The 18,125-nt window shown below is 60.0% G+C and overlaps 1 protein-coding gene across 4 annotated transcripts in view; it reads right to left on the bottom strand.

Annotated features, from left to right (window-relative positions):
* Positions 1 to 1,596: 1,596 nt before the first annotated feature.
* Positions 1,597 to 18,125, bottom strand: part of LOC122377537 (protein held out wings-like) — a 35,634-nt gene continuing 19,105 nt past the window's right edge. Inside the window, exons 4-9 of one of the 4 annotated variants that reach the window (XM_043357650.1) lie at positions 14,021 to 14,164; positions 6,762 to 6,840; positions 6,125 to 6,175; positions 5,203 to 5,478; positions 3,883 to 4,000; positions 1,597 to 2,599 (exon numbers count right to left, since the gene is read on the bottom strand). In XM_043357650.1, coding sequence (XP_043213585.1) covers positions 3,903 to 4,000; positions 5,203 to 5,478; positions 6,125 to 6,175; positions 6,762 to 6,840; positions 14,021 to 14,164 — 648 coding nt within the window. In that variant the 3' untranslated portion in view covers positions 1,597 to 2,599; positions 3,883 to 3,902. Of the gene's footprint in view, positions 4,001 to 5,202; positions 5,479 to 6,124; positions 6,176 to 6,761; positions 6,841 to 14,020; positions 14,165 to 18,125 lie in introns of all 4 variants that reach the window. The other 3 variants (XM_043357649.1, XM_043357652.1, XM_043357651.1) reach the window with 3 other exon arrangements.

Below are 18,125 nucleotides of genomic sequence, written 5' to 3'. Positions count from 1 at the left end.
CGCAAAACAAAGACCACCATTAGACTCCCCGTGACGAGCTGCATCGAATCGATACCCATTTTATGCAAAAATATCAACTTTGAAATTTGACCTTTTTTGACCTGACCTTGACCTGACCTCCACCAGAAAGTGACCTAAACCGTACCTGATGGTCTTATAACCAACACCATTGAGTTGGAAATGAAAAACTGGCCATAAAACATGCATCGCATAACCTTCGTAAAGTTGGGCTCATGTGGTGACCCTTGGTGACCTTTGGTGACCTGACCTGTGACCTGACCTGGTATGACCAGTGACCTCTAATAGCAACATATGTACTAGACAACTGGCGCCTTATCGCTGATTTTCGACAAAATGCGTTTTACTCGGTGTTATAGCGCTTTCCCTAGAAGCCCCGTGAACGGTGAAACATTTTATCTTTGACCTGACCTGTGACGTCATCGGTGACCCCGAGGTCAATGAAATTTGGTTTCCCTCGACAAATTTGACAGGGCTATCGAACGCCGTTTGAATTTTCCGGATCCGTCCAGTAGTTTCGGAGATACGGGGGGGGGGCAAAAAAGTGCCCCCCCCCCCCCACCGCGCGGAAGGTGGCTGGTAGGCCCACCGCCTGCCGGGCTAGCATACGGATTTTCCTACAGATTCGGTCAATTCACCTACTCTGACGTTTGCTGGATGTGCTACGTTTCTTATAGGTATCTTATCTTGTGTGTCGCTGTCCGGTAGCGCCGCCCGGACAGATCCCCAGTGGCCGATCGTGTGAACCAGATCCGAGGCTCTCGGTCTTCTAAATCATCCCGTGACATTCACAGCCATCAGCCTGCATAACTGCAAGATAAATTAGTTCGGTGCATAAACTGATCGGTAGATAGTCGCCTGACTCGGTGTGTATTTCATGGCGAGGACCGTGTCGGACTCATTGGCCGCGGGTTACGACACCGTCTCGCGCTAATCGCGGACTCTCAGCACGTACCGTCTCCCCCGCCAGCCGTATAGAGGAGATGGAAGCTTGATTGTCATCCAGAGTACAGAGCCGTCAGCCGCCAGCTCGGACCAATGCGGGATCTGCAGGGCCTCAGATGGCAGGCCGTAGGACTGTGACCAGTGACCACGGAGAAGGCGAAAACCGAATGAGCGATTGAATGTTGACTAAAGTTATCGCTAATTGTTCCGTTAGCGTGTAGGACTGCACCGTTCATCTGTCTCGTTTCAGTGACCTATCAAGTGTCGGGCACAGTTAGATCTGGTCGGGAGGTGCGTCGGCTGCTCGATTCGGAATGACGGACGTCTCGACATTTATACCCCCACTATCGTATATGCGGATCCCGTTTTTCAGCCCTCATCTGAATGTTATTCGTGCGGAACACCCGTGGCAGCATTTAGCCGCCGGTATCTAGTTTGAAGCGAGCTATTCGTCTATCGATACTGAGCCTGTCTGTCTATGTTCTGTATTTATGTAACTTATTTCGTCACTCGTTGAGCGTAGAGCTTTCCAATCTGAGTGAAACGATCCTCTCGATATCGGGGTAGCCTCTCGCCCCTCGGTCGCATCGCCATCCTTTTCGAAACGCTTTGAACGTTCACGAACAAGTCCGGTTCGCACCACAACATTTATTCAAATATTCAAATGCAGCACCACGTAATGTCTCGGTATAGATACCGCCACATTTCAATAAGGCACATATTTGGCCTGACATGTTGTCATTGACCTGCAGCAGGTCTGCGATGACCCTCGGATCGAACAGATACACCTAACAGTTCGATACAATGCATATACAATGTACAAGGCACGGTCCAGTAGAAAGGCACCATCGATATTCTTTTCCTCCATAAATTGCACGTAGAAATGAACTTCCAAATCAAAATAAAACGTGCGATACTGAGATTAAGTACGAAAGCTTGCTTCGTGACATCAGATCGGTCCTCCTCAGCCAGTCATTTCCTGGTGTCTCCCCAGGAAACCCCCGGGACGGAGCTGAACACAAGAGCACACACCGGAGGAGCACAAATACAAAAATACAACTAGCGCCCGGCGCAAAGTCAGAGCCGCCCCCTGCGGATCGGACCGGGCGCGTCCAAATTTGGCACTGGTGAATAAGGCCGCTACACGATTCGACGTTGGCACTTGACAAGGCAACGACCGCGAACATGGGGTCGGTCGGTGCAACAGACATCTAGCTCACGCCCCATCAACGTCATCAACACCCCGCGCCGGACACTGGGCTAGCGCGCCGCGGCTCTGCGCGGCCTCCTACCCTGTAGCGCTCACAAACGACATCTCTCACCGCTCACCGAGTATTCTCACTTCAGATCATCGCACGCACAAGTCTCCTCGTTGTTGCTATCTCAGATATTGGTTGCCGCGCGCACGCGCACTGCGGCCGCCGCGTCGGGCTGCCTAAGTAACAGTTGAGATTCAGTGGTGGCGCGGTGTAGGCCGGGCCGGCCGCCGCACCCCGCACGTGCCCGCCTCTGTGCCCGCCTCCGCCCGCCTCTGCCCGCCTTCAGTCCACCTCCGGGTGCCGGGCGGCGCCGTCTCGTTAGTGGCAGGGTGGGTTGGAGGGCGCGGCCGTGGCCCGTGCACGTTACGGGGTGTTAGCTGTGTCCCGCGGCGCACAGTGGAACAGAGAAAGAGAGAAAAGTTTGTTAGTACATGTTGTCTGTAAATACGGGGCGCGGGCGGTAGCGTAGCACCATATAGACATTAGTACCGTAGCTACGGTAGCAGAGAGTCTACTGAGGCGAGTTCCGCGAGCGTGGCCGGTTAATGCGCCGGTGGCTGGTTAGACCGCCTGCCGGCGCCGAAAACACATGTTCACAGGGCTACTCAAAGCGAACGGCAGCGGCCGGTCCGTCTACAAGCCCCGGGCGGCGTGGGTTACCCCCTTCCCATGGCTCGGTCAGACGCTGGCAGAGGCTGTCCACCGGGACAGACGGACAGCCCCGCTCTGCGCATGCTCCCAGGACACCAGGAGAGAGGGAGAGAGCGGCTCAGCCAGCGGGAGCAGGGAGCTCAGCAACAGGCTGGCTCAGCAGGACAGTTAGTGGACATCTCAGGCGGCAAACGTTAGTGCTATACAAAGTCATTAGTGTGTGGTCACTTTACACAAATCATGTGTTTGAAGAAACGTGTCCACTGTCCGCTGAGTACGTCGCCAGACACTCCGACAGCAAATGCTAGAATGAAAGTATTTTTATTGCTTTTTATCAGCACATGTAATGCCTCAGGTGACCATACAAAATAAGACTGGAAATCACTATTTATACAAAGTCACCAATAAGCACAACTGGAAATATCACTTGGTGGATGTATGTCTGAAGTATGGGCATGGGCGCAACGACTTTATACACAGGACGAGTGCGAGGTGCGCTGAGAGCTCGGGTCTCTCTGACGGGTCTGCCTGGACGCCGGGAGTCACCCTTTCCGCCTCCGCTGGCTGATCGAGCAGCTCTCTCCGGCTCAGAACAGGGGCAGGAATATGATATACAGGACTGTCGTGGTAGAAAGGGAAGGAAAGGACTCGACATTTGGAAACGCGATCAGTAAGCGGTGCATCTCTGTCGAATGCATCTTGGAAAAGCTGAAGATCGCGGATATACTAAGGCGGGAGAGGATTGTGACAACTGACAAGGGCCTGGGAGCACATTTTTCGGGGAGGGGCAGCGCACAGAGGCGGCAGAAAGACGGGGATGTGTGAGATGGGACGGCGACCGGCCCGCGCCCTCAGAGCCCCACACAGTCTACGAATGACGCCTTTTACAGAGTAAGAAGAGCGTCAAAATCATGAAGAGGCTGGATAATAGAGCACATATTGAGGGCGGCTCAGGGACGGAGGGACGGGGACGGGGCGCGGGGCGGCGGCTCTCAGGACGTCAACTAACCTGCTCGGCACCAACACACACTACAACTGGGCGACGGGCGGCGCGCCGGGCCGCTGGTACGGGTGCTCGCGGCCCTGCGGAGTCAACACGCGCCGCTGCTTGGCCCCGCTGCCGGCACCTAGACGCACAGGGCGGTCAGACGGGGCGGCCGGCCCGGCCCGGCCCGACCCAGGCACACACACCACTGGCCCCGCTATGGCACCCCCTGTGACTAGATGCGCTCGCACGGCCCTCGCCTCCGGTCCCGCTGACTAGCTACTGAAGATGACCGCCTCCCGAGCCGGCGGCCGGCGCACGCGCCACAAACGTGGAACAAAACATAGACAGCGGCGACGGCGCACGCCGCGCCACCCTCGCCGCGGCATCAAATACAAAAATAAATACGAGCCAATACAGAGTAGGACCGGTGTGTCGGTGGGCGCCGCCGCTACCGCCGGTCTCCGGTCGGTCGGCGGCGCCGCCACCGGTCACTAGCACCAGACGATTCAGTCGCGTACCGTGCCCCCGGCTGGAGAGCCCGGACGACGATTAGTAGCAGTTAGCTGCGGCGTGCGTCCAGCTGCGGTCAGAGGGGGGGGGGGGGCAGCGGGTACCCTCCGCGCGCGGCGCCCGCGGACCCTGCGGGGAGGTGTTAGAGGGTCGGGGAGGGGTAGTGACGCCGGCGGGAGGCGTTACGCCGGGCTGCGCCGGCTCGCTGCTGGTTGTTATGGACTCGGTGGACGGCAGACTGGCCTGGTGCGCGGTAGGCGCTGCCAGGTCGGTGGTGGTTAGACTGTGAGGGCGCTGGGGTGGTTACTGCGCCGCCGGCGGGCCGGTTACACGGGTTACGCTGCCGGTTACAGAGTTAGGCGCCGCCCGCGCGGACGGCTGTTACGGGTAGGGGACAGGCCGATCAAGGGCGGAGGCGGGCTAACACTAGCATAAATAAACCTAACAGCACACCGCAGCACAACGTGTACGGACACCCAGGGAAGCATGCAGAGCCGCCACCGACACACCCGCACACAGACACACAACACGCGCGCACACGCACAGTACAGAATGGCAATGGAAGCGACCCGGGCTCTCCTCTCACGGCACATGAACATGAAATAAGCTTCTTAAAACGAACGAACCAACCAACGATCAAAGCGTCCAATTAAATACAGTCCAGCTCTACAGTGTCACCAGCTCGGCGGGGCTCACACCAGTCCGCGCGCCCATCACTATACAGAGCACCAGCCGCGCGCGCCGCGGCGCACGGCGCGTCAGCTCGGCGGCGCTCTATCTGCGCAGCTCCCCGGCTCGGCCGTCAGCCGAGTCATCGCGCGAACAACCCACCGGTGGGGTCGGCCGAGTAGTCGGCCAGGTGCAGCGGCTGCGCCAGCTGCGCGGCGTACTGGGCCGCGTAGTCGGGCGCGTACTGGGCGTACAGCAGCGCAGCGTCGCCGGCTGAGATGAGCGGCGGCGGGGCAGAGTTGATGAGCGCCGTGCCGGCCGCCATCCGCGGCGAGAGGATGAGCGGCGCGCCCAGCGTGGCCGGCGTGCGGATCTGTGAGGTCATCAGGCCGCCCAGGCTGGCCATCTGAGTGAGCTGCAGGCGAGGCGCCGCGTCCGCTGTGGGGAGAGAGGTAGAGAGGTTAGAGAGGGCGGGGAGACGGGGAGAGGGGCGGTGGTGATAGAAGTGTGGTATGAAAAAGAGCACTGATTCGAACAGCACTGTCAAACAGCAGTCGAAAGAGTAGCACACTGCAAAGGTCGATCAGTCAACGCCCGACACTGCTCTCATACCAAGGGACACTTACATAAACAAACAAACACAGCTCAACGGAGCATGAGCGAGATAGAACACTGCACTGACGCCCTCCCCAGCCCTCCTCGCACCAAACCACAGTGACACTCTGGTGCCAGAGACAACACCAGCCACGCGACCGTCCCCCCACCCAACACACCTCACATCGGGCGGGGACGGCGCCGGCGGCAGCCAATCTCAGACTCACAGCGCCTTACAGCGTGACACACAACTCAGACACACACCCAGGCGGCACGGACAGAGGACGACAGCAAAAACGACAGCGGAAGGGACGCCTGATCGGTCGGTCCGACAGTTAGACGCGGTGGAACCGGGGCACCGGGGGCGGGTTGTCAGTCGCCCGGGGAGCCATTAGCCGCGGCCGGTGGAGCGGTGGAGCGTGTGCACGCCACGCGCCGGTTAGCGAGCCCCGGCAGCGTTAGTACAGCGCGGCGGCCAGCACCAGGTTACCTGCTGAACTCGGCAGCCCAGCAGACAGAGACAGCGACTCCGACGGCGGCTCTGAAAACAGACGGCGGCGCTCAGCGAGACATCTGCCGGCGCCGCGCGCAACTCGTAGTTGCGCGACCGGCCGCATGCGGCGTGGCAGTCGCGTCCCCAGTGATGTTAATGGGTTACGGCGGGTGGACGCGGCCCGTTAGTGAGCGAAACAGACCTCAGTCGGGCACCGAGGGAGAAACCCAGCAATTAATCGGCGCCCAGCGGCCGCTGGGCCGCTGGCGAGATGCAAAGAGGCGACATTTAATGCGGCGGTTACGGACATAGATGGCGCGTTAGACGTTAGGCGCTGAGCCAGAGATGAACAGCCAGAGGAGCGAGGTACGGCGCGGCGCGAGCATAGCGACACGGGAGGACAGGAGAGGGATCACAGCTGGTCAGAGATCCAGTGAGAAGCGAGGAACGTTAGAGAAGCGATGTGGAGAGACGGAAAGACGAGGTTGTCTGGCAGCAGTGCCAGGCGGGGAAGGCTGAGTGTCAAGCAGTGTCAGACTGCAGCTCAGGCGGAGTGTCAGGCGGGGAGCCAGGCAGTCAGGCAGTGTTGTGTGAGAGCGAGAAGCATTAGCCGGCAGAGTAGACCGCTACTCACTGCTCGAGTCCCGGTACGTTCCGTTGATGATCGCCAGCTCCATCAGCTGCCGCTTCTTCAGTTCATCCTCGCCATCCGCCTGTCGAACAGAGCACATCAGTCAGCGTCAGCCCGGGTCACGTCAGGTCACATATCTCCCATCTCGGACCGCACATCAGTTGTAGATCGCGAGACCAGTGCCCGGCAGCTGATTTATAACGGCGCCGATCGCGTCATGGAACAGGCGAGAACGTCACTGCACTGTCCGGAGAAATAATATTTACGTTTCGGCACGTTAATTTAGATAGATAGCGACGAGTGACGCAACGCGGCCCGGCCGGCGTCTGTGGCTCAGCGGGGCGGGACGTCAGGACGACACATCAGAGCGCCACGGCGTCACAACCGTCATCAACAGCAGACACATTGACCCACCAGACAATGGCCCGCTCACTGGCCGCTAAATAGCCCCCCATTCGCCGAATGAACAACCCGTTTTCAGTGTTTTTAGCACGGCGCAGCGGTTCAGGCCGGTTCGGTCGGCTGGAAGCCAAACAACACTTTCCAGAGTCAGCCACTGGAAAACAGAGCTCGCTAACTGTGCAGCAGCTGATGACACCAAGGACAATTGGGTGAGACGGACCGGCCCGGAGCGCTGCTAAGGGCGTGAAATTACCCAGCCCGGGCTGGGCAGGGAGGGCTCGCTAAGAGAGGGAGATGGCCGCGACGCGAGCGGGACGAAGACTTTCGGTAGTTGAAAGTAAACCTCAGTAATCCCAGTACGAAAAAGGCCGCACTTAAAAAGAGCCCGACCGGTATATGCTCGTCCATATCCGCCGCTAAGTGACGTCAACTCAAAGGTCAAGCGTGACCCGACTCTCTGAGCCGCGAGACCAAGAAGCTCCCCCCGGTCCCACCCTCTTCAGTCGTACATACATACATCTCGTCGAAATTGAAGCGGCGGACGGCCTGAATTACCCCGCGGCGCCCCACAGCGACGCAGGCGGGTCAGATCAAGGCGACAGGGCGGATTCACACTGCCAGCGGTCAGCAGCCGGACGCCGCATCCGGTGCTTTGATATCCACCTGTGGCGCTCCCTCTGGCAGTCGGCCCGGCACCGTCCCACTCCCCGGCACCCCCTCCCCTCGGGGACCTCCCCCGGCGCTGCAGGGTACCCTGCACCTCTGCACCTGAGCTGAGGTCACGCAGGGCGAAATATAACGAGCGCGCCGGCCGCGCGGATGGCGATCAGGCGTGAGTGAGGCCGTTACTTCAGATATTACGGCGCAGCGCCCTCGCCGCCGGGTGCAGTAGGTACTGGGTGGGACCGTGCCGCGCTCCGCCGACCGACACAACTCAGGATCAGAGCGGTTACACGGAGGGCACGTCTGCCCCGCCCTGCTCTCCGCGCACTTCTGGCTGGGGCTGACAGTGACGACCGCGGGGCGGGCCAGCGGGCAGCGAGCGGTGGTGGACAGCGGGCGGGTTTCCGGTGGCATGCCTCCGCCAAAAGTAACCACTCAGTAAGCCGGCCGTGTCCCCAAAGACAGCTGATGTGTGTGGACCGCCCCGGTGACAACATGATGTCCGCTGCATGGCAACGAGCTAGCCGGCACAACACAGCACGGAGACGTCTGTCTGCCGCCCGGGTAGCAGCTTCGGCTTCCTCGCTTACGGCAGCTGAAAGGTGAGTAATGCAGCCGTCACCGAGCCAGTTTAGACGACGACGTACGGCGCCACACAGTCCTGGGAACCCCGTCCACGGGGCTTCTCAGCGGCGACAGCTCTGTCGCGGACCGGGCGGGCGGCGCCACCCTCCGCGCGACCGCCGAGACGGGGATCGTGATGAACAATGGACGGTACCGAACAGCGTACACCTGGGAGGTGACAGGGAGCGACAGGGAGCGCCCACTGCCGCAGCTACAAGCTCCGCTACTCTGCCACAGCCGTGAGAGCAGCAGCGGCTGAGCGGCGGGCCGACCTCAGAGCGGCGTCCGAGCGACGCGGCGCAGTACCGACCGACCGCCGCGCAGCCGCCGCTCCCGGCCAGCCTGTTTTCGCTGCACGGCCGCCGATACATATCGATGGACGGCCAAATAAAGCGGGCGAAATGCGACAGCGCCGCGCCGCGACCGGCCCATAAACGCATCGGTAAAAAGTGCCAACACGGCGGCGCCCCGCTCGGTATGCTGAGGACGTGCGGGACAGGCCGCCGGCCACCGATTGACAATCGACAGCTCTGAGAAACGCCGTGCGAGGCGGCGGTCGGTGATGATGGAAAAACGGGGGTGTCACAAGCACTGACGCAACAGATACACGCGAAAATGGGAGACGCAGTAGGTTGGGGAGACAAGCCGGTTTGCGCTCAGCGGTGAGAAAACGAAGCGACAAAACGTGTGAGACCTCTCGCTCCGGCACAGCGGGTGACCTGACCGAGAGGTGTCTCAGTCGAGAGGTCGGCTCTCGCGGCTCAGCTGAGCTGCCGAGGGGTTCAGAGGGGCTCTGGACGGCTCGTCAGTCAGTCATCGGGTCCGCCGGGCCCCTGAGGTCCCGTGCAGAACTGTATCGCGTGACGGACGACTGCGATCCACAGGGAGGGCGAGATAGAGCGGCGGCGCGGCGCAGGCGGCGACGGGGCACCTACAGGGGCCGTCCCCAGTGCCACGGGCCGGGCCGGTCAGTCGCTCCGGTGACGTCAGAGACAGCGTGCCGGGCCGATGCGGTCAGAGCCGGCTGGCCGCGCTGCCGGCGGCGCTGCCAAGCCCAGCTGAGCCGACTGACGACCGGGCAGGGCGGGGGAGGGCGGCCGTCCATAGCGCGCTACATACCGGTCGCCCGCCGCCGCCAAACCAAGCAGCCGGTGATTAATCAGTGCCGAGCGATCCTCCGGCAGTGCCCGCCGCCGAAACCGCCGCCGCCTCTCACCTCTCCCGACCTGCCCCCTCCCCTCCGCTGATGCCTGACGTTGGGTGCTCGAGTCCCTGGGAAAATATTGACTCCGGCTATTTCGACGTGCTGACGCGCGCGGTTCGTCTCAGTTCCGCGCTGGTTGGCGGTCCGCGCTGACGCCCAACGTGATGATGCCGCTGATGACGCCGCTGACGCCCCGGCTCTGATGACGCCGCTGAGCCCAGGATGACGCTCCGCCGGAGCTGATGATTGGCCAGATGAGCGCCTCCTCCCACGCGCCCCTCGGTGCGTGCCCCGACACGGCAAAACATCCGCTGTGGCCCGAGCGCGAGGTGAGAGCGTGAGCGAATCGTCTCGGAGTGTCGCCTCAAAAGGCCAATCGACGGCTGTTGGCCAGCCTTCCGTGAGTGTCGCCGACACTCTTCAGCACGCGCGCGCTGAAATCACACCGAAAATAGTCGCGAAAACAGGAAATGACACCAAACAACACGTGAGCTAGCGGAGGCATTCTGGAGCAGCGAGGATCGGAGCAAGCTCAGTTGCTACATCATTACTTAAACAGCTGCTGCTGCTGCTTCTGTATTAAATAGCAAATACCATTAATATGCATCGTTCTTTCACGACCTCCCACTCCTTGTGCGCTGTGCATAACACCTCCCGGCGTCCTTCCATGTGGCCGTCACGACCTCTCGGCTCTCCCGGCGCCGTATATACGCCGTCTCTGACACACGCCGGCGGCCCAGGGACGTTTATTTATTTACCGGTCGCGGCACGGCCGGCGGCGCGGCAGTGGTGTCTGGTCGCGGGCACCGGGCGACCGTCGGGTCCCTCTCGGGGTGCGGCGGAGAGGTTACATCGATAGGAGCTATCACTTGCCACTTGCCAGACGCCGGGAGCCGAGAGCAGACATACCAGAGTGCAGCCCGGACAGGGACTGAGACAGAGGGAGACAAATCGAGCGCAGAGAAGCGGCGCGGACGGAGGAAAGGCTGAAATGAGCCCAAAGAGCTGGAAAGGCAGAGGTACGAGTGACGGTCACACGGTGTGACCGTAAACGGTAAACGTCACACTGACTCAGCAGTCGGCAGCTGCGAACTCGGTTTATTTGGATCTCTGAAGGCTCACGCAGAGCCGCATATACAAGATGACAGGATGAGTATGATCAAGCCCGGCAGGAGTTGACAGAAACGCGGCGGCGTTTACCGCATCCAGCGGGGATCCAACACCTTCTATCCGAGCCCCACCGCAACCACCAGCGTCGTCGGGCCCTTCACTAGCCTCTCTGAGGTCAGTGAAGCCATGAGCAGCATATCATCCTAATATACACAGCCAAATATTCGCGCAGCTCGCACAGGCCACACGGTGTGCCGCTCTGTCGACTGGGAAGGCAGAGAGGACGGCCTCGTCCCCGAAGAGTGAAGAGTCCCGCCGTCCCGTCCGTTCTCTGCCGTCCCTCCTTCTCCTCCGCTCTCCATCTCCCTCCGTTCGGTCGCTGATCTGGGAGCGGTCGCGCACACCCAGGTGCCACGGCGGCGCCGTCCCGCAGGCAATGTACACAGAGGCGGCCGCCAGCGCCGCGCCGACGCCTACCGTAAACAGAGGAAGTCACGTGGCCGGCCGCCGCCGAGTTTTTAACAGCCGTGCGAAAACGTGCCCCGCGGCCCAGTCAGGTGAGGCGCACGTGAACCGCACGGACCGACACGGCGCCGCAACGGGGCACGTGCAGCACGTATCAAAACGTGTGGGGCTCGATCGGAACAAGGCGGGCGATATGGCGAAAGGATAGCTATAGCATATTTTTTTTCCCCGGTGAGCATGAGAAAACTGTCGAACATAACCATGAGTGAAGGAAGCCTTAGGAAAGTTTAATCTTTAGACATGCATGATGTCTTCAAGAACATTCACATTTTCCGTCCACCGTCACTGGGCTGTTAAGTAATGTCCAAACGACCCTTGCGGTTCCCTGGTCGTACCAAGGCGTCGTTTATCGGTCACAGCTCTGCCGAGCGGCCACAAAGAGTCTCTCAGCACGAGATCCGCGAACGGTCAGCGCTGGGGCGCGCGGTCCACCCCGGTCACTGGGGTCGGCCGGCCCTCTAGGGGCTGCACTGTGAGGAACGCCGCCCTTCTGGGCATCGTGAGTCACCTCGAGTGCTGTGACCAGCGGCACTAACTTGCCATCCCTGTCTGACTGCGACTGCCTGCCTGTCTGTCTGCCAGCCTGGCTGGGTGGCTAATTGACGTCTTTGCCGTGCCGCTGCCGCCGCCAACCGTTGCCCACCTGGCCGTCTCCAAGCACCTTCACCGGTCACCGGGCACTCAAATATGACCAGTCAGCAGTACCACGACCCCGAGACGGACCGCGACGGGTCAGGTCAGGTCGAACCGTCCAGGTCACGAAGCGGCTGACACGCACTCTTTCGTGACCATATCACGGTCACGGCTTGACCGCCTGTCTGAATCAGACTTCCTGCCAGTGCGCCCGACAATGACTTTGGTACTGTGTTGTGACGTGCCGCCTCTCCCGGCAGCTTTGTGTCGACATCGTTTAGAGTAGCGGCGGCCCCTCCTCCAGTGAGGAATGGTCGACCTGGGTCAACAGTGCTGGTCGGAATGTTTTGTGAGGACACCGGATGGGATAAGCCTCCTCAGCCGCGCCAGCTCGCCGCCGCCGCAAGGACAAAGAGTTTTTGTTGCTCCTGGCTGGTCGCGCTGAGAGAAGCAGGTAGGCAGATGCCGGTTTAGGAAAAGGGCTCAGACGGGATGGGATGAGCGCAGCTTGAGCTGATGGTCATGACGGGAGAGGCGGGAGCATATAATCCGTCACGACGATATTGGAATATTGGAACCTCACGCACGAAAACGAGACGGGGATCCAGGTAAAGAAAGGGTTATACAGGGAATGACGGCACGAGTGGGACGATTCAAAGGCACGGAAACGCGCGCAAACGATGGCAAGGCGGAAACGGGATCATGACACAGAAAAGGACGGGAGAGAAAAAGGACAACATGGTACGATGACGCACGGGGACAGGATAGACGTGAACAGAGATCGGTGCACGGCTGGGACAGGTCCGAACCGGACAGGACAGGGGATAGCTGGGACAGTGCCGAACCGGACGGGACAGGGGAGCGTGACAGGGGACGAGGAGCTCCCGTGCCGCCGCCAGTGCAGCTGCCCTCCACGGTAACCGGCTGGCCTCGTCCCCTTTCGCGGCGGAGCGGCGCCGGCCGGCGACTGTGGCCGACAGGATTTGCACCGCCGATCACAGATGCAGTCGGACTCTATGTGACTCGATACGGCACTGATCGGCCATAAAACAACAGATCCTGTTTGCCTCGGCGGTATCAGCCATACGGCACGCGAGTCCAGTTCATTATCATTCGCCGTGCTTGTTTGTTGACTTTTATTCTTGCTTAATCTCTTCACATGTGGTTATTCGGGTCGCTCTGTATGAGCAACAAAGCTGCTGTCAGCGGGAACCCAGAAACGCCAATCTCCTCCCAATCCCGGTCTGTCGGACTGTCACCGGCGCTAATCCAAACTCGTCACTCTGCTGGGCGCGTCTCCTGGCCCCCGCGCTCCAGTCGGCGCCTCTGACAGAGGTCCCATCTCAGCAGACACCTATCGCCTCCCCGGAGACACCCGGAGCCCCGACTCGGCCGGCGCTGACAGTGACGCGTTTTCAGAGCCCGTCGCTGCCGTCGTCGCCGTCGTCACAGAGCGTCGTCGCCGTCGCCGCCAGCTGACAGAAGCTCGTCTCTGGAGGCAGCTCCAGGCGTTTTCTGCCGTCCCGAGGCGTTTCAGGAGAGCGGGACAGGCCGACCGCTCTGGGCAGTCGTTCAAAGGCAACACGCGCCGCGCGTGGCGGCGACGGATGCGCAAACACCCGTCGGGCCGACCTGCCTTCTGTCGAGCCGTCTCCGTCGACAGGGGCGGGCGGAGCGGCCGCAAAATTGGCCGCCGGCACGGTGTCAGGTCACAGCCCCCGCGGCGGCGCGTCCCATGCCCGACGGCACCCGCAGAGAGAAAGAAACTGACCCCGGTTCAGACGGAAGTGAGGCGGATGCCCCAGGGGTGCGACAGGTATGTATGATGGGTGCCTTTCGGATGCAACGGAGGTCATGACGTACCGGGAATCGCGAAACTATTGACCATTTCCTGAGATAACCGGCAATATTTTGAGGATGCCGTACGAAAATATTTTTGGATCGCGATGGAGATATTTTCGACGCTCATTTTCAGCATCGGAATACCTATATCCTTGTCATGTCACCTACCGGCCTCGAAAGATCAAATCTGAAACTGAGCCCTTCAGCCGAATCTCTGCTAGATAGCCATGTATCACGACTTCATCCACAAACCACTTACCGACGGCACGAGCAGTTTCTTGATCTCGTCGACGGCCCGCTGCAGCTTGGCCGCCGCCCGATTCTCCGAGTCTTCCACCGTGATGAGAACGTGCAGCTCATCGCTCAGGTGCTCCCAGTTGGGCTTGCCCCGGTTCTGCTCCTCCTGAAAGCGGCCAAACAATGCGTCAGACAGCCGTGCTAAAACGATGACACGGTGCGTTAGCCTCTATCACGGCCTGGCATCGTCCACACGACCCACACCCAGCGCGCGGAGGCAATCAGTTCTCGCCACCGAACATGCCACACAATGTTGCCATTAGGGGAGGGATTTTCGGCCACAAAAACGGCGCACACCAATGGGTCGAGCGCGGACAAAAAGCGTCCGTTCTGAGGACGTGGGCGGGACAAAACAGACGGCGGTGCGCCGGCAGGTACGGCGCCGCTGCCGGATACGGACAGTTGCCAGGGCGGGACCACGGGGGAAGTGGGCCATGAGGATATCTCACTCACTCGACACGGGGACACGAAGCAAAGGGGGACGCTTTCTTGTTGGATCAAGGAGAAAAACAGGTGTCAAGACGACACAAATCACAGAAAGGAAGACGCACTTTTGTCGCCTACAAGTCCGGCTAACAAGTCAAGCGACGATGTCAGTGAGTGCATAGCGCGCACGCTGAGACATTTCAACACTGGAATGAGAGAAGACATCACAATCTTTACGAGCACGCGAGTCACGACCCACGACCAGTCTCCGGCGTGTCACGCCCGCACGCAGAGCGGCGCAATCCCCTATCATCAGGCGCATACCGGTCATATTTCACCCCTATCACACGCAGTGACCGTAACCCGTCCCCTCAGCACCCGGCGTTCCACCCGTCGTGTGCGTCCATCCGCGGCGTACCGGATCGACCCGGTTCCCACGTCAGGAGTCGGCACATCGTCATCGCATCACGGAGAACAACGGTGACATCGGAACACGGCAGCGGAGGAAAACAACAGCTCACCGGAGGGATGCGCTCCCACGACGGCCAGGGATGGAGTCGGGCGAGTCAGAACACAGGAGTGTGAGCGGTAATTGAAGTGGGAGGAGTCCTCCAATAGACCACGATTGGATTCATGCAAATCCCGCATCTCCACAACAGATGGCGCTATTTGTGCTCGAGTTTAATTAGACTTGCATTTTCAGATGACGTGTGAAACCTCTATACTTTATTGTAATGAGCATACCAAAGCGTAGCACAGCTTCATTGAATATGCATACCATAACTCCCATGAAAACATGTCACCTTTCTTCTGATACCCAAGGTCGAGCAGACCTGTTCTTGTCTCTCAGCCCGGCGGGGCACGGAGCCAACAAACGAATAAAATGCCCACCACTGCAGCGTCTCAGGAAGTCAAATATTTGTCTCCTGTCCCGAGCAAACTCCTTGGCCGGAAGCGGTCGCGACGCCGGCGAATTCCCGACGAAGCTCGCCGCCACGGCACTAATAAGAAGTATCTTTGGCGCGGCGTTTTATGGGTGGTGCTCTCGCCCCATGATGGGTCACACCAGGGTCGTTAGGCAGAACGAGCGACACCAGCTGTCACCGCGCCACCGAGAGAGCCACTTCAAAGGCAGCGGCCGGCCGCGGCTCGACAGGGCCAGTCGACATAAAGTCACCGCTGGGTCATCGCTGGGTCATCACTGGGCTGCCGTCACATCAGCTTCGGGTCGCCGTTAGAGAGCTATCAGGCCAACTTCGGGTCTCGCGGGCCCCGAGCTGGCTGACCGCTGCTGGACGGGTTTCGCCGGTCGCCATGTGCGGTGGCAGAGATAGGCGGTGAGGATGTGAGTACTGCGCCCGCACGAGCGGTAAAGGGGTGAGGAGGTCAAAGGGTACGATTGAAAAGAGAATATGACATGACCTGAATTGGATCGGGTTCGAAAGCTGATTGGGAGTGGACCAAAAACACGCGTTTAAAAGACAGGAAAGGTTGGGATGGTGAGAAAGGTTAGAAACGAGATTAGCCAGATGAGGTCAACTGCTTACAAAAACGGCGGATTAAAGAAATGGGGAGGATAGATACAGAGAGAAAAATAATCGAGAGGTAATCGCGAGATTATCAAAAACTGATCGACAGCTGATCGAGATCTGATCGAGAAGAGAGCTGATCGGCGTTGGACCGAGAGCTGATCAGCGTTGGATCGCGAGCTGATCAGCGTTGGATCGCGAGTGCCCCAGCAGCGATGACGAGCCATAACGTGATCGGCCGGGTCCGCAGCACGATCAGAGGGTGAGTTCGTGATGCCGCGCCCGCCATTCCTGCGGCCCTATCTGCGATCTCCGCTGTCGCCGACGCTGTTTGCAGGTGTTTGATGCTAATTACGCAGCACCTGACCACTGAAGCTCATGTTTGTTGCCACGTCCAGAGTGCAACTGAGAGAGGAGTCAGACGCAGACTATGAGCCAGGAGGCTGTGTCATGAGCGAAAATCTCCAGAGCAGATCAGCTTTCAAAATAGAGAAATTCCTTTACCACTAGTCTGCGCTGGGTCCGCTATACATGCAGCCAGAATTTGATGTATCGTGCACTCAGCTGGTTCAGGGCAAATGCTGCATGCGAATGGTCACGAAACTATGATCCTGTCGCCCAAAGAAACAGCCCGATGGGCTCACCCTGGTGAGAGGTCACGAGCCAGGAGGGCCAGGGCTAGCGAGATGCGTCGTCACGCTCTCGAGTGTGACGCGGCGGTCATGCAGCGTCACGTTACGTTTCTGTTACTGCGTCGGTTGGCTCAGGGCCGACACTGAGATGGCGACCGTCTGCGGCAGGTCGAACCTCGGGAGGTCGAAACTCGGGAGGTCGAAAGTCGGGAGGTCGAAACTCGGGTACCGGCGGCAGGAATACTGGTATTGCAGAGCTCAGGAAGCCGCTCGGAGGCATGTAACAGGGACTGCATCATCTAGACCGGGCCGATTTTCACTTCTTCCACCCAATGCCGTCCGATGGGACCTGCCATCACCTGTCTCTCAATTCTCAGCGTCACCACCGCGCTCACCTCACCTCACCGCATCCCATCCTATCTCACCGGCACTCACTGCACCTCTCAACAGCCTTGGTTCGACTGAAGTCACCATCGAAACCATCCATGAAGTCACATCTCGCTCTCCACACCTCAGGTGGCTCAACCGCGGGCGGCGAGACCAGCAAGCTGGAGTCACGCCATCTCTTGAGTGCGGATAATTCATCAGCAGTTCAGTTGTGTTGTGCTGTGTCCATCAGTAATCGCTGACATAGCGACTTCCCGCGTCCGCTTCTGCCGCCGTGTAGCGCAAGCCTTCATTGTCATGCATTGTCGTCCTCCCTCACCCGATGTCCCGTCATCATTCTGCCGTCATCGTTCCGTCATGCACAGCTCCGGAGACCGCACATGACGCGTCCCGGCTCCTGGCGACGCCGAGTCGACTCAGGTCGAGTCTCGGCGAGGTCGGCCGGTTTACCATTCCGCCGCCACCGCAGCAGGTAGCCGTCGGGTCCACCGTCGGCGAGCAGCACTGGTCCAGCCAGTCGGCGAGCCGGCAGCCAGGGACGACAGTCCACGGGGCGGACCGTCACTAACGCCAGTATCGTCCCATCGGCGGACTGAGTAGTGTGGCGCCACTCGCCGACACGTCCTGACTGCATTTCCTCGTGGGTATTATACAACACCGGGCCGCCATTCTGAGGCGAGCGGAGTCGGGGTTGAGTGGATGCAAACAACGTGATGTCTGACCGACCGGGCGGCTGGATGATGACAAAGATGCCGTCTTCTATCCTCTGACGTTCCGCGCGACCTCCTGCGACCCCTGTGACCTCCCCTGTGACCCGGCTGACCCCCTGGTGACCCGGCGCCCGGTCCTTGTTCCGCGCCATCAACGCTCCATCGGCTCCCAACTGGCGCCCTTTCAGCGCCCGTCTGCGCCGGGAATGCCGCGCGCGGCGCACCATGCAAATGAGCCGCTCAGTTTCCACGCCGGTCACGTGTCGCCGCGGCGGTAACAGAGGCCCGGTCACGTGTCCTGTCGGCGGTAACACGGACTCGGTACGCCACCGCACGACCAGGTCGGACCCGGGCCACCGCCGCTGCTCTCGCTGGCTGTTGGA

The sequence above is a fragment of the Amphibalanus amphitrite genome, unplaced genomic scaffold (assembly GCF_019059575.1).
Source record: "Amphibalanus amphitrite isolate SeventyFive unplaced genomic scaffold, NRLGWU_Aamphi_draft 000046F_arrow, whole genome shotgun sequence".
In the NCBI taxonomy this organism is placed as follows: domain Eukaryota; kingdom Metazoa; phylum Arthropoda; class Thecostraca; order Balanomorpha; family Balanidae; genus Amphibalanus; species Amphibalanus amphitrite.
The sequence above is the reverse complement of the archived record's forward strand: the minus strand, read 5'-3'. Positions and strand labels throughout refer to the sequence as shown.